Raw genomic sequence first — 16025 nt, forward strand, 5'->3', positions numbered from 1 at the left:
AGTTTGAAGAAAATCCTAGACATCGAGGGGAAGAAGTGATAGATTTGTGGAAGGACCTCTATAGATACCTCTCCTTTATTGTTTCTAATTTACAGGAGTTTACTACATGTATAAGGAAAAATAAGGTGTCTCAATATAATGTGAATATAATTTAAGGGGTTATGCCTAGTCAGGCGGTCGAAAAGAGGCGAATATTTGTGAATTTTTTTTGAAGAAGCGGAAGCGTATAATTTTACAGAACTTTTTGCGTTTCAAAGAGCAACATTTAAAGAATATTTGGTAATTTTTTCGTAGAAAAATATTTACGTTTATAATTAAATAACATGCGACATCCAAGAAGCATTTTTAAAAATTTGGTTTTGCGGTGAGCATTGCCATTCGGAACCAGATTATCTAAAATCAAAAAACAAAAAAGATTTCGTTAGTATATTAATGTATCCTCAAGTTGACGGAGAGAATTTTCCGAAATATTAAGTTAAAACAAAATGGCGGCTATTTAAAGTTGAAATCCTGATTTTTTCGCGTGATTTTTGCAGGAAAAAATCAGGATTTCAACTTTAAATAGCCGCCATGTTGTTTTAACTTAATATTTCGGAAAATTCTCTCCGCCAACTTGAGGATACATTAATATACTAACGAAATCTTTTTTGTTTTTTGATTTTAGATAATCTGGTTACGAATGGCAGTGCTCACCGCAAAACCAAATTTTTAAAAATGCTTCTTGGATGTCGCATGTTATTTTATTATAAACGTAAATATTTTTCTACGAAAAAATTACCAAATGTTCTTTAAATGTTGCTCTTTAAAACGCAAAAAGTTTTGTAAAATTATACGCTTCCGCTTCTTCAAAAAAAAATCACAAATATTCGCCTCTTTTCGGCCGCCTGACTAGGTATAACCCCTTAATTATATAACACTAAATAAAATACTGATTTTTATCTGTGTATTGTCGAAACACGTGTTCACACTCCTATGATAATTCCTAAACGAGGGCCTTTACACTAAGGCTGCCTAATACTTGAAACTCAAAGCGAATAAATCTTTTGTTTTTTTTTTCGAACCACGCCAAATACTCGATTATCCAAGTAATACTTCAAATAGCGTGAATATTCGAATAAGTTTGATAAAAATCGAACTTTTTGAATGATTTGAGTATCTTGAATGTTTGAACGCCTTGCATACAAGCTAGTTATTTTCTTTGTTTCTTTTTTTCTTTAAGTTTTGGAGTCCGTGGAAATTCTAAAAAATTCATAATTTCTGAAGTATAATTCTCCTTGTCATCATAATTAAAATTGTTATGATTATTATTGGTATTATGATTGTTGTCGATGGGCTCTGCAATTTCTTTGATTGCACTACTTAAATTCTCTGCTGGCAGCGATAGTTCCTCAACAGCATTATCTAAATTCTCTACTGGCACCAATAGTTCCTCAACAGCATTATCTAAATTCTCTACTGGCACCAATAGTTCCTCAACAGCATTATCTAAATTCTCTACTGGCACCAATAGTTCCTCAACAGCATTATCTAAATTCTCTACTGGCAGCAATAGTTCCTCTGCATGTGAAGTACCATGATTCATAACCATGAATTGATGTAATAATCATTGTCTAGGGGTCAACATTTGTATGCGTTTCCCTACTTGATTCCAAATGAATAACTTGAATCTTTCGAGCTACTCGATAGATTTCGAGTTATTCGAAAATTCGAGCCAATAATAACAATTATCATTTAATAATGATGAATTTAAGGTTTATATTCAATATAAGCAGGGACGAGTCCTGGGGAAAGATGGGTGACCACCTTTCTCCCGGTGCGCCGCTGCTGCTGGGACCCGAAGGAGAGAGAGAGGAGGAAAAATATAAAAAGGACTATAGTTCGTTGGGCAGTATAAAGCGATAGGCTTTGAAACGCCATACTGTTTAACAGGAAAACAAAAATACAAATACAAATATATTATTTTGAATGACTCGAATTACGGAATACTAGCACTCACTGTTTATAATTGATTCCCACTAATTTTATTCACGAAACCTAAAATCATTATTAATTTTTCAACTTGTACAGACATGTGTATGTGTATTAATTATATACAATCAAACACAAAATTATACGAATATTACGTGAATCATAAAAATTTAATTACGACGATTAATAAATCCTATAGTAGGTACCTACATATTTTACCATTTTCTGCAAGTATTACTCGCGGATCTATGTTTGGACAACCTTATTTTATGAATATGATTAATAAAGCAGGTACATTGGTAACGTTTAGCCAGACAATCTAGGAAAATTCTCCATAATTTAATAAAACGCCGACACATAGGTACGCTCCGCCCAGAATGCGTAAGTGTGGGATATTAAATACAGATTCGGTATGAGTCAAAATTAACCCACATCCAGTCTGTCGCGGCCTCCTGCCGTCCGAGGGTTAATTGGTACAGCTGTGTTCTACATGGTTGCTCAAGGAAACATGTTCTCATAGAATGTATCTTACGCAACTAGATTCTCTTAAGAGTCCTAAGTGTCTTAGATATAAATCGATTAAACCATATCTCCCCCTACTTATCATTGCAACTCTCGAAGTGTGTCATAGAGGTCGTGAGATTAATTTCAGTTTTAAAGTTAAATCTACAAAGAAAACACTCGCTAATCTACCATTTGCAGCGAGTAGATCATAAAGTAGCGAAAGGGCATATGTATTTAGGAGATTCACGTATCGCATACTACTAGAACAGTCCACGTGCGTCAGTGATTTTTAATATATAAAAGAATCCGTATTATCGTGATTTGCATGTGTGTAAAAATTTTCAAACAGGTTTCTCGATTATAATTTAGTTATTTTATAATGCAAAGCAAAGATTTTTTAACACTGAAAATCTTAGTTGTAATTCTGTTCGTGGAGGTGATTACTTAACACATGAATGTGTTTAACAATAAATTTGGAAGCACAATATATTTATATAGCAGGAATAATAAGGCATAGCATAAGTGCAGATATTGAAAAGCCGAAATTATAATAAGCTGAAAATGCTCAAAGTTCAAGGTTATACAGATCTCCAAACTATCTGCTTAATTCTGTAGCTTGATAAATTCTAATCCTAACAAACTGTCCATACTTACTAAACGATAACGTCGACTTATATAACCACTGGCAACAAGTTTCCGATCAGACCCACTAATACGAAATTTGCTAATAACATTCATGTCTTAGAGCTAAAATATTATTATATATAATTAAAAACGATGGGAAAACTAAGCGGAAATTTTCTAAAACCTGAACCGGGGGCTGGATTTGTCTTCAGAAAACTGATACTTCAAAAAAAATTGTCCTGCGCCTAATAGTTTTCGAGATATTCCAGAAAATATGTTTTCGACCCCCAACTTTAGGGGTTCTTTTCGCTTCTTCAGCATGGTCGATTGCCGATAACAAAAAATACGTATGAAACATTTTTCACTATTCTTGTAACTCTGCAGAATTTCATCAAAATCGAGCGTGTGCGGGTTCGATATGTTCCCTTGTTAGTATAAACCATAAAGTAAATAACAACAAAATAGCACAAATTACATTTATTATTAAAGAGAAGTAAGAGAAGAAACAAAATGTTACATGGAAAAAAGTTTCCGATCAAATTTGTTAATTTAAATTTATGAGGAAATTATTTGCGATATTAATATTTTAATATTTTGATATTTTGATATTTTGATATTTTGATATTTTGATATTTTGATATTTTGATATTTTGATATTTTGATATTTTGATATTTTGATATTTTGACATTTTGACATTTTGACATTTTGACATTTTGATTTTTGACATTTTAATATTTTGACAGTTTGACAGTTTGACAGTTCGACAGTTTGACAATTTGACAGTTTGACAGTTCGACAGTTTGACAGTTTGATATTTTGATATTTTGTATACGTACGGTAGCTGTAATATGCTGTGACATTGAATTAATAAGATTTTTACAATCTGTTCCGCATTCGCATAAAATAATAAAGAATATCACAATGACATGCGGGCGTCGCGCTAATGGCGTAGCTAGGATTAGGATCGTAGCTTTAAGTGGTTTATAATAGGTAGTATGATTCTAAAATCCCTTTAGGAATAAGTTTTCTTCACTGCATTGTTCTCCCATAATGGGACTCGGTCGTTCCATGTTTCCGCACAACCGTGTACGCTTTCGTTTTATAATTTAATTCTGGTAATATTCTTTAGCTTTCAATATTTTAGACAATAGGCAAAGGTCCCGTCATCTGGTCGGCCACAGGTATCGTCCGCGCGGTACTATCGGCACACCAAATAACCGGGTCATAAAACCTGTACCGTCGGTAGACATTCGCGAGGTCAACGCGGCCAAGCTATTCCTCGACCTCGCACGCTCAAAGTCTGCGCATACAACATATCCGTTCCGTGGCAGTTCCGTATCCGTCGTGCCAGGCCCTCTACGCCCCTCTTCTTCTTACCACTGGCACGATGGTTACGGAACTGATATGTGTGCACAGACCTTTAAGGTCCCAGACCTAACCCAGACCTTTTTTTTATAGAGGGGAAAAATGCATTTACGCATACCCCGACATTTGATGCCGGGGTTATGTGGGACTACCCGCAGAAATTGTGGACTACCCACTAAAAACCCCCTCTGAAGCCCTCCAAGGGCAGGCCCCAGGACGGTACCCGGAACTTCTGACGTTGTACGTCGGGTAAGACCTAATCCAGACCTAACCCAGACCTTTAAGGTCTGCGCACACATATCCGTTCCGTGTCAGTTCCGTATACGTCGCAGAAGAGACCCTCTACACCCTTCTTCTTCTTACCACTGGCACGACGGAACGGTATGTGTGTCTATGAGTTTCACGTGTATGCACCTTCCTACTAAGGAACCTTTCCTCCACCACGAACCCACTGAAAATGCAAGGGAGGTTGCCTTCAAAACTAAGCCAATAGGAAATAATAATTTGCAACCGCCTACTCCGTCATCAACCAAACAGCTATAATCCGAGCTTACCTTAACAATATAAGACCTCCGAACAGACAGTTCACATCACAACGTCCAGTACAACAGATCGAATACCAATGACCCGAGACTTTAATACCGCGACGTGAATTCACGATACCGTCTAACACTTTCCACCAAATGCTTCTACATCAGTCACACATGTTCTGTTTATTAATATAATTTTATTGTTAGCGTTTCCTCAACGTCTACTTCATTCAAATTATTTTCCTTTACCACGGTAAATCGTCGTAGGTCTGCACGTTGGAACGCAGTGTTGGTAAAAATCAAGACGGAGGTTTACGCCCTCCGTTGACTCGACTCTCTGTAGCTCAGTCTCATTGCGGAACACGTGCTCGTCAGCTCCGGTCCATTCGGTGCGCGAACACGTGAGTGAAATTTCCCCCCACGGTAATCTCATAAGTGGCTTTTTCTCGCGAATCTGTTCCTTCAATTTTGCCCACAAGTTCTCGATAGGGTTCCTTCTTTTAATGCCGTTCAGGTGTGAATAGTCTTTTACTGCTTTGCTGCGGTGACAGCTGGCATTATCATCTTCATGACCATTTTCCCTACACCACGCACAACACTGTTCCAGGGTACTCGCACATAGAATTCCTATAGGCACGTCATTTAAATGGGCCACTCGGTTATACGTGTTACGAGCCGAGGCTGAGGGCAATGCGAATGGCGGCTGCGAGGCCGAGGATTGAATTTGTTTTTTAGAGTTTGTTAGTAGCGGACGAACCGGGGTCTGGTATCCCCGGGAGCCGCTATAAGGAGGGTGGATATCGTGGACGAACCGGGGTCTGGTATCCCCGGGAGCCACTAGGAAGATGGTTGTCGTGGACGAACCGGGGTCTGGTATCCCCGGGAGCCACTAGGAAGATGGTTGTCGTGGAAGAACCGGGGTCTGGTATCCCCGGGAGCCACTAGGAATGTTAGTTTAGCCTCGTAACTTTATAATGTGATACCCCTTGAGCGGTAAAGAGGTATCTTTGTGGGTTGGTCTCAAAGAGGAAATTCGGATGGTGATTGAAAAGAACACTGAATTTATAATAACTAATTATATTCTGTAAGTTCAGTCATTACAAATGTTTACGTGTTTTTGTCGCGGTACCTAGGTCCACCTCTCGGCTTTAACGCACTGAGAAATGCGGGGGTCTCAAAGAGCTTAATAATTACAACACCTATCAGCGACTCTACGTACTGTATGGTTTAAGTTGAAATAACACTCGATCTCGCAAGCCTCTTTCGTCTACGCGTACTAGACTGGAAATGAGCCCCCAAGCATTGATTCGTGGCCCTTTTTATATCGTGAAATTCTTTGAATATTAGGTTTTCCGGGAAAACTCGGTTGCATCCCACCACTGCAGGAAACTGTGACCCCGCCGGGTCACGCGCATTCCGGACACCCGAAAGGGTTTAAGAGTTCAAAGATAGGGCTGCGTACGTAACATACGTATATCCTTCAGCACTATTCTCAGCATAACCTACACATCCTTTTTCGTCTTATTGTTGTCCATGTCAGTCCATGTCTGCGACTGAGTGGTGTTTAATTTCTATCGAATTTAGTTTTAGTTTCAGTTTTGATTTCAGGCTAGGCTTGTGCGGGTACACTAAAACCTCGCCATTTACACGAACAAGCGATTCATTATTCGCCTGCAAGGTACTTATCCCCGGTTTCTCCTGTGTGTTCACTTGTGAGTACTACAGACGATTAATCTCAATAATAATATTAATGATATCCTTGCACGTGTTCGCAAATTGAGAAAACCGACCTGCTACCCTGGAGTCCACCAGCTGTTGCCATTCTCATGCTTTTGTGACATAGGTATCAGTCTTTATTAAGAAGACATGGGCTCCAAATCTTTGATGTCCTAATTGGAACTTCTAAGTCTTTCTTATTTTAAGCGTCTACAGTGAATACCGAAAGGACGCATAGAAATGACAATCTCAAAGATAGCAAAGGAGTCATAGACCCAGCCCCAGTTCCTGTCCGTGTTCCTACAGAGGCAGTCCGCGATAAGTACAAACGGTTGTCGAAATAATCGTGGGTGAAAGATGACCCAGTTCCCGGTTGGTGAGAGCGCCGAGCCTATGCCATGGACCGTCTAATTAGACATTTCACGGCACTACACTTCAGCCGTTCGTACATTGAAATCAGTTTATTACAGCGTCAGGGCTTGCGCCGCGCGCGATAGTCATGGTCCAGCGATGTGTTGGAAGTCACACAAGTGAATCGCTTTCATTTGGAACACCCTGCCGCGTTTACGCGTAGACGTTCACGCGCGTCTATTTGTCTCGCTGCTATTTCGGTTTCCCTATCCCTTACCCGTTTTCGCGCGCTAACTATATCGAGGCCAGGACTTACGCGCGCCCGTACGTTCTAATTTAACGTTCTAATTTGACGTAACCGCGTTAGAGCTCTCGGTCGACGGCTATAAGTGCGCAGCTGAAGCTTACGAACCTAATTACGCTCCTTACGAGGAAAAAGAAGACGGGGAACGAATCGGCGCGTGTGAATCGGCTCAAGCACCCGGCCATCTTGCTTCTCTCCAGCAATGACTGTAATAAAAACCTTTTTATGCCGTTTTCGAGTTTATTTTAGGCTTTCACGTCGCAACAGTTGAGACTTTTCGGATTAATGATGCGCCTGTCGGCAACGAATAGAAATTGCGATAGCCTGGGTATTATGGAGCGCGATATAAACTAGATATCAATGTAATGATGATGTGTAACATAGTCCGAGGTCATCGAAATCGGTGAGGGCTACCCTGTTTAAATAATTATCCAGTATTTTAATTTTATATTCCAACCGGTAGCATCGAATGTTATTGCTTTGTTTTATGGAGTGAGATGTATGTGTTCGCGAATATAAGTCAAGTTTGTGAGCATATATTAGTTTGTATCTAGCAGTTCACGACAGAGGTATAGCACGAAGTTTTAGTCAGCGACAGGTCTGGGTTAGCTCTGGGTTAGTACACATGTACATCGTGCTTTCTTCCAAAATAAACTTATAGTCGAAATTAACGACGTTGCGAGATAAACTCGTTTTAGATGTCCAAGAGTTCTGAAGTCTGAAAAGTTTGAAAGTATCAAACGTCCTTCATGTGAAGTAACAAGAAGTGTGCATAATGTTCGGGGCACCGATTTTGTTCAGATTTTGCAAGCACATAGTACGCAGCACGCAGGTATAATTGAGGCATTGAGACAAAAAGTGGTCTAAACTAAAAAAAATAAGAAAAACAATATTTTTTCTTATTTTATATGATTCCTACAGCCTCTTGGAATACATTATTGTTACTAACTCAAGTGCGCAAAAAATGTCGGTTAGTCCGTTTTTTAGGGTGCACTAATCAAGATTTTGTGAGAAAATCAATTTTACAAGTTTCTTTCCCACATCCCACACGGGGTTCTATACGTAAAATCAAAATCGATTTAAATATCTAATCATAGAAATGATTTACTTTTACATTGTTAAAGATCTACGCACGTACCTATGTATATATATGTACCTATAAATTTGTTTCAATATGGATTACCTTACAGATGGATTACAGTTGAGCTGTCATTGCAACTCAGTTACTAAAACTTTGCAACTTTTGTAGAACAGATTTTTATGCAAAATTTAAATAGGTTATAGTAGAAATATTTCAGGTAATAAAGTTAACTGAAACGCTCTGTGCGAGGGGTACATAACGCATATATTTTTCTTGTAATCCACTTTTTGGTGCATCAAGAGCCTCCACTAACAAAGTTATTGAAATGTAGTGCGATACTCTGATATCCGGATAATGTCGTCAGGCCGTATACGGGCAGTTCAAAAGTCCAGGGAAGTCTGTGTGAAAGGTTCAAAGCAGTTCTAATCTTGTCAAAGTGGCTTAAACCTATACGTAACGACTAATGCCTCCATTGAGACGTTCTTGGAGGGTCGCACATGTTGGTCGGTCGTCAGAAAATCCAATAGAAAATTTGGGGCGACGTCTACGAGCCTGATGTATGTGCTCTGCAATCAGGCTTTGAAGGGGCTTTGCATTAAAAGTTCCTCACCCTAGGAAACCCAACTTGTAAATCTCAGCTCCTTGTTCCCTGGGTACGAGGCTACCATGTGCCAGTTGCCGTTGAGAACGGTAAGGCTCAGAAAGATTCGCCAAGGGAACTGGCGACATGTTCCAGCCACACTCAAATTTTCGAGAAACGTTAACTCAGGCACACGCCCTTAACAACAATCCTTCCTATCTTCCATTTGGCTACATTGCATTTTTTCCCATTCGCAAATAAGTTCTTCGAATATAATTTGGCACGCGTAATAATTATGCGCCTTAATTTCGAGTTACATTTAGCGTCGCGCATGAGCAATGCGGTATCTGTTAACCGTCTTGCGGATTAACCCGAGTCTGACACGGAGTAAGCGCACCGTGCCCAAGAGGTCCACCCCGAGCCAGACCCGGGGTAATAGTCCGGGAGCCAGCGACACATTGTCTTGGCCAATTCGTTTAAAGTTAGTTTATCTTTTGTTCTTCTATATTTGGGGTTGTTAAGGATTCGAAAGGCCACTGGGTTCATGATGCGGACGTGTTCTCTTTGCTATTTTTGAGCTTAAGAATTTCATTAGAACGATTATTCTGGCTGTTAAGCATCTGGTATAATAGACAGGGGGAACTCCAAGTCCCGGTTATGACAAGTACCGTTGGAGCCTCTCCTGGCGCGATTGATGCTTCATAAACCCCCTGGACAGGTCGCGCAGGTGAGGGTCGTGCCTCCGCGGGACCTTGGGGTCTGTCTCGGGGTCTCGGTACGAATTTTTCCCCACTGATTTTGCTTATGCGGAAAGGTGGGTGGAGTGTGGACCAAATTCGAGCGGGTACAGCATAAACTTCTTCGGTTTGTTGCTCGTGTCCTTGGTAACCCAATCGCCAGGACTGACCATGACTATGGCTCTGCTCTGCAATCCTTGAACATCTCCACCCTTGAAGACCGTAGACAGATTGCTGATATGTTTTTTTTTGTACAAAGTCATCAATGTTTTGGTAAACTGTTCGGACCTAATTGAGTTAATTAGTTTTAAGGCCCCGGAGAGGCACTTGCGGAAAAAACCTCTTTTCGCCCACAAGCTGCCGTTGTACTCTTACTACACAATTGCCCCTATTAATAGGGCTATGCGGTGTGCTAATCAGCAGTTTAATGGGGTAGACCCCTTCATAGGCTCGCTGAGCTTTTTTCGCGCGAGATTATTTAGTCATTTAGCAAATTCACGTGTGGTTAATTAATTAATTAATTAATATTTACTTATGTTCTAGACGGTATAGGCTCTGCTTTATGTATATATCTTGTATATTAAGGGATTTCTCGTTAAATATAATAATAATCATAATAAAAATTCGGGAAACCGCCCAACGTGCCACATTTAAAATCTGATTGGTAAACCAAGATTTCCACCCTGATTGGATCTCCGTAGTAGAGGTTGGTGGTGGGACAAACCGAGGTCTCGTCAGAGGGTTCGCGGAGGAGGAAGGACAGAACTCAACTGAGAAACATCACCAAAAGGTTCTCGACTCTTGTCGACCATAGTAACGGTCAATTGTAATAAACGTTGTTGTTTTTTTAAAATCGAGCGTGTTACTGACCCAGCATCCATCCACGTAACAATTACGCTCAAAACAGTGCTAAATTTTAAGTAAATAAAATTTACAATTTCAATGAAAAAATCCCGGCCCTCTAAAGGTTAAGTTATGAAGGAAAAGTCTCAATTGTTTAAAGTTGGTTTATCTTTTGTTCTTCTATATTTGTGCTAAATATGCACAAAAGGACCTCATACCAGCGCGCCAGCGGAACAACGCTTAACAGCAGAGTGTCAATTATGTAAGAAAATATTTGCAAAATCCTTGCATATTTAAATTTGAAATTTTTTGTACTAATAATAGACACCATGGAACACCGAACAATGATCTGCTGCCACCTTAGTTGCGGAACGCCATGCTACTGCCACTCTCCTATAAACATGTTGAAAAAAATGAAATCCATTGACTGAAATGTTTACAGCTGAAATTTTTTTTGGTGGTAGTTTATATCACAAAATGGAAGAAAAACGATTCCTGCCATTCCTGTCGTGGAACAAAAGGCTTGGCAGGAGCCACCGAAGGTACGGCGCGACGCACCGCGCCGAGTTACGTTCACAAGGGGCGCGCAATTCAGCATTAATTTTCACCGCCGCGGTCATATATTTAAAGCTGATTTTTTTTCTACTAATTGTCGACTTTAAGCAGTGTAAGAAAAACGTTTGCTGCCATTCCTATCGTGGAACAAAAGGCTTTGCTGCCAAGTCGTTTGTTTTTCAATGGTTTTTCTTCCATTTTGTGATAGAAACTACCACCAAAAAAAATTTCAGCTTTAAACATTTTAGTCAATGGATTTTATTTTTTTAACATGTTTGTAGGAGTGGCAGTAGCATGCCGTTCCGAAACTAAGATGGCAGCAGATCATTTTTCGGTGTTTCATGGTGTTCATTATTAGTAAAAAATTTTCAAATTTAAACATGCAAGAATTTTGCACATATTTTCTTACATAGTTGACACTCTGCTGTCAAGCGTTGTTCCGCTGTTGCGCTGACAGGAGGTCGTCTTGTGCATATTTAGCACAAATATAGAAGAACAAAAGATAAACAAACTTTAAACAATTGAGACTTTTCCTTCATAACTTAACCTTTAGAGGGCCGGGATTTTTTCATTGAAATTGTAAATTTTATTTACTTAAAATTTATGCATATATGTAAAGAAAGGATACTTTCTTCATATGAAATTAGCCGCGCTTGACTAGCTCAGCATGTCCTCTAATCGATATATATCCATGCTCAACGAGAGAGAGCAAAATATAGAGAGAGGACGTAAGAGAACACACGTGCAAGGATTAAAGTAATAAAATAAAATAAAATAGTAGACCTAGGAGGAATTGAGGAGAATAGGCTTTAATTGTCGTTTCCCTTTCTTTTAGGTAATTAACAAACCATCTTGTATATTTGTAAATACTGTATATACATCATACGTAAATTATAACTTCTTCCTTTTAGAGCAACACATTTTGGTTATTTTCCTGGAAAGTCCTCAACATTATCCTTTGTCTTATATATACATCACCAAAATGGCCGACAAAGTATCCAAATTCTTAGGTCGCCACTATAGTGGCCAGCCCGACCCTCTAAAGGTTAAGAAAGAGACATCGTATTAAAGCTAAAGAACTATACTTTACACTAATGGTAAAAAAATCCCTTTAAAAAATTGCGATCGTTTAATTATTGCAAAAAAAAAACTGTTGAAACCTACAAAAAATGCAAAATAACAGTCACTAAGTTACATACATTAAAATTAAGTGTTCTTGTCAAAATTGTGGCCGTGGTAACAGAATTCTAAGTGCCGGATCCAAAGTGGCTGACTTGGAATTAGTAAATCTGGAAATATTGGGTTTATTTGCTTGAAACTCAGTTTCTCTTTTCGCAACAATCGCCACAAATTTGATATTGGCATCCTCTGCAGGAAAAACTAACCCATTCCCGTGCCGAATTCTGCCGGTAAATAGGTCCCCAAGGTGGTTAACGCGATTAAGCACGTTGGCTTGTTGCGGACGGTTGCCTTTGTCAAATAAATTAAACAGTTGCAATCGAGGGTCGTAAAAGGATTTTACGATTGTCGAATGCTTCCTTTTGCTGCGAGTCGCGTGCTTTTCACTGGGACTGTTTGAACGGATTCGTTGCTTATCGTCGTCTGTTGCCTTAGTGGATGTTATCCGTTCATTTGGAGCACGACTAACAGTTGTTTGGTTTACACGGAAGCTGCAGCAAACCCTCGAAGTTCAAGTTCCAGGGGTACAAAATCGATTGACACGGTTACTCAGTTTAAGATTGCCGGCTGCTAGATAGTAGTCCTTTGGTTATTGCCAAGTACACTGCTGTTGACCTGACGAAATGATGGACACGTGGACTTAACCAGCAGCTCAATTTTTATCGATGCCATTGTTCAAGGGTGGACATACCTACACCTAGAGAGGCCTATTTTTGTTCCAAGAAAGTATCAACAATATTGCACCCGTAATTTTTCATTAATTATGTCACATCTTCGGCTGTAATATTTAATTTTTGTATGTAAAAGTATTAGTCTTATAATACAGTTACAGGGGCTAGTTAGAAATCTGTCACACCCATTTAAACAGATTTTACCTGAAAGCAAAAAGCAAGGTAGTTTCTTATAATATATTAACAATTGCTGTTTTTGACAGTGCCGATTTCAGGAAAGTTAATTTTTAAAGAAGTAGCAGTAAATGAAACGTTCAATTTTCGGACACGATTTCTTGCCTTTTTGTGGAATAAAAAAGAAACTATGAATCAAATAAAAAATCCGCCCTGGAGTTATAGGTACTGGCTATCATTGAGGACGCCTCTTTTTGTTGTAGCAGTGCACTGAGCTCCACGTAGAAATCGAACCACTACAGGAAATTTAAAAAAAGAGTTTTTTTCTTATACTTGCATAACGAGTAAATAAAGCCCATACAGTTTTCTTACTGCAAGTAGTATACTTTTTAAAAAAAATCTTATGTATCACCTATTTTTTTTAGCGATTTGATGAGAATGTCCCCTTAAGGGGTATTCTGGTCTGACAAGGCGAGGCGTTTTCGTCGCGTTATTTCGGAATTTTTTTACAAAGAACCCATCAATTTTATTATTATTTAGTTTATTGCTACATGTTTATTGATGTTTGAACTATCTTTACAAATTTTATCAATAGAAAAAAAATAAAATCAAACGCAGCTGACTGCTCTAAAGTACCTAATGGTAAAAAAAAAACATGGTGTCATGGTGCCCATGATTGGGCTCGTTCTAGTGATCCATAACAAAAAATAAAAAGAGATTCTTTATCTGTATGCCTGTGGCTACCGTCCCTACCAGAATGATAAAAAACTATTGAAAATTAAGCAAATAGCGACGGTTTGAAAATTATATTTCGATTTTCGCACAATTTTTCAACTTCAAAGGTCTGTGAAAATTAGAAACAAAATATTTTTTCATAATTTTGGTAGGGACGATAGCCACATGTGTGCTGATAATATGTGCAAAACTTGGACTGTATTGGTCCAGCCGATCTTGAAATATCGTGGTCACCGGTTCGAAAAACATGGTTTCGAGAAAAACGCGTTTAAAGTTTTGCGTACAATTTAGACAGAAAGGTGACCTAGGAGAGTAACGATCTCTTTGTAACCAAATGGTCGATTTTTGTGTTTCAAAAGACACAGAAATGCACCCCCCCCCCCCCACCACCCCCAGAAAAAACCGTCCGCCGAAACTTTGCCGAAATACACTTGCAGGAACAAAACTGTTATGCGTCGCCCATCCCGCTCAGTTAGCGCGCCATATACCTACCCATTCTGCACCCTGTAGCTCTGCAAATAATACGAATTGAAAAAAAAATCCTTTTGCACACCTATTACCCATGTAACGTACCTGTAGAAAATGCAAAAAAAATCGATTTTTTTGCCCGCCAAACCAGAAAACCCCCTTAACGTGGTCGGACTGTCCCGCATTAACGTGGGCGGACTATCCCATAATCAAGGGAGTGATCGACCACCTTATAAAAAAAAATTAAAAACGAATACATACTTATTGTTGGTGTTACACTGTATTTTTATGCATATTATATTCTCCAATATCGGAAGAGTGTAAATAAACTTACCTGTTTGTCAAATATCACCAACACTGTAACTTGGTCTGAGAACGTTCAGCCTCGCATAAAGTCTTAACTGTGTCTTATAATTCAAATACGGATTTGTGACAATGGTCAGTGTGAGCTAAACAACAAGCGCGTTAATTTGTTTCGTGCCAGTGACACACAGCGCCCTATCTTGCATCAGTCTTAAGATACGTGTCCACTTGAGAGAACTCGCGCAAGTTACTTTCGATAGTAGCTCTGCAAATAATACGAATTGAAAAAAAAAATACTTTTGCACACCTATTACCCATATAACGTACCTGTAGAAAATGCAAAAAAAGAAATCGATTTTTTTGGCCCGTCAGACCAGAATAGCCCCTTAATCCTTCAGCGTGGAGGCTTTCTGCCCAGAACAGTACCTAGCTGTGGGATGATTTGCATTGGTCGAAAGCTTAACCCCTGCTGTTAAGACGTTACTGCATAGCAGACCTAAAGAAGTATAGTCGCACCTCCTAATCCAACCAGTCGGACTTGCATCCCTCCCAAATGGTCACTGTCTTGAAGAGGCCCTCTTCACGGCAGTATCTTCTTCCCAAGGCCTACAGAATGTATATAAGAAGAGTGCAGCACGCCTCTAATTCGGGTGTCCAATAGACACTTGGTCCCAAGCCCTACTCGCTACGCCTCAGCCTCACGTCCCTTGACGAGCGGTGCTCCTCATACCGCCGTTGCGGACAGTTGTCCTATGACGAGTCCTGCTCGTCATGCCACGCTGAAGGATTAAAACGCGGATCCGGGATAGTCAAAGGATAGGTACGGAAATTTGTGGGATAAGATGTGAGAGAGTTTGACTTGTACCTATCCAACTTGCCCAGTGATTCCTAGCGGATGAGGGCAGGGTTTTTCCACGTACCATTTCGGCAGAACATCTACGCTGAATTTCCCTTGGCAGCGGCCCGCGACGACGGTTAAGTTTTTGCACACACCACCTTGCCGGCCAAATGCTCGTATAGGCGAAAGCCTGAGGTAGAGCGCGCTCCACTTCGGGCCAAGATGGGTACACTAGTTGTTAGTTACCTATTTATAAAGGCTTTTGCTCGTTTGGACAGTGATCTTCTTTCACAGACTATACGCGGTTTTCTGGCAAAAAAAATATCTCGAAATATAAATAAGCGCGAATAATTTTTCCACTGGTAAACTTGGGGACGAATCTGGAAATTATTTAATGGTGATTCATGGATGGTCTCCACGGAGGGAGTAAGACATTTGCCAGGGATGAAAGAAGATAATTGAATATGTTAGTCCCTCGGTTCATTTGAAGTCTACTTG

At 39.6% G+C, this 16025-nt stretch overlaps 2 protein-coding genes across 2 annotated transcripts in view; one reads left to right on the top strand and one right to left on the bottom strand.

Annotated features, from left to right (window-relative positions):
• Rps17 (ribosomal protein S17) overlaps positions 1–2461 on the bottom strand; it is a 203539-nt gene extending 201078 nt beyond the window's left edge. Inside the window, exon 1 of the mRNA XM_076814183.1 lies at positions 2458–2461. Coding sequence (XP_076670298.1) covers positions 2458–2460 — 3 coding nt within the window. The 5' untranslated portion in view covers position 2461. The remainder of the gene's footprint in view (positions 1–2457) is intronic.
• LOC143369799 (furin-like) overlaps positions 1–16025 on the top strand; it is a 431604-nt gene that overhangs the window by 198230 nt on the left and 217349 nt on the right. The window lies entirely within an intron of this gene.

Source organism: Andrena cerasifolii, chromosome 6 (assembly GCF_050908995.1).
Source record: "Andrena cerasifolii isolate SP2316 chromosome 6, iyAndCera1_principal, whole genome shotgun sequence".
In the NCBI taxonomy this organism is placed as follows: domain Eukaryota; kingdom Metazoa; phylum Arthropoda; class Insecta; order Hymenoptera; family Andrenidae; genus Andrena; species Andrena cerasifolii.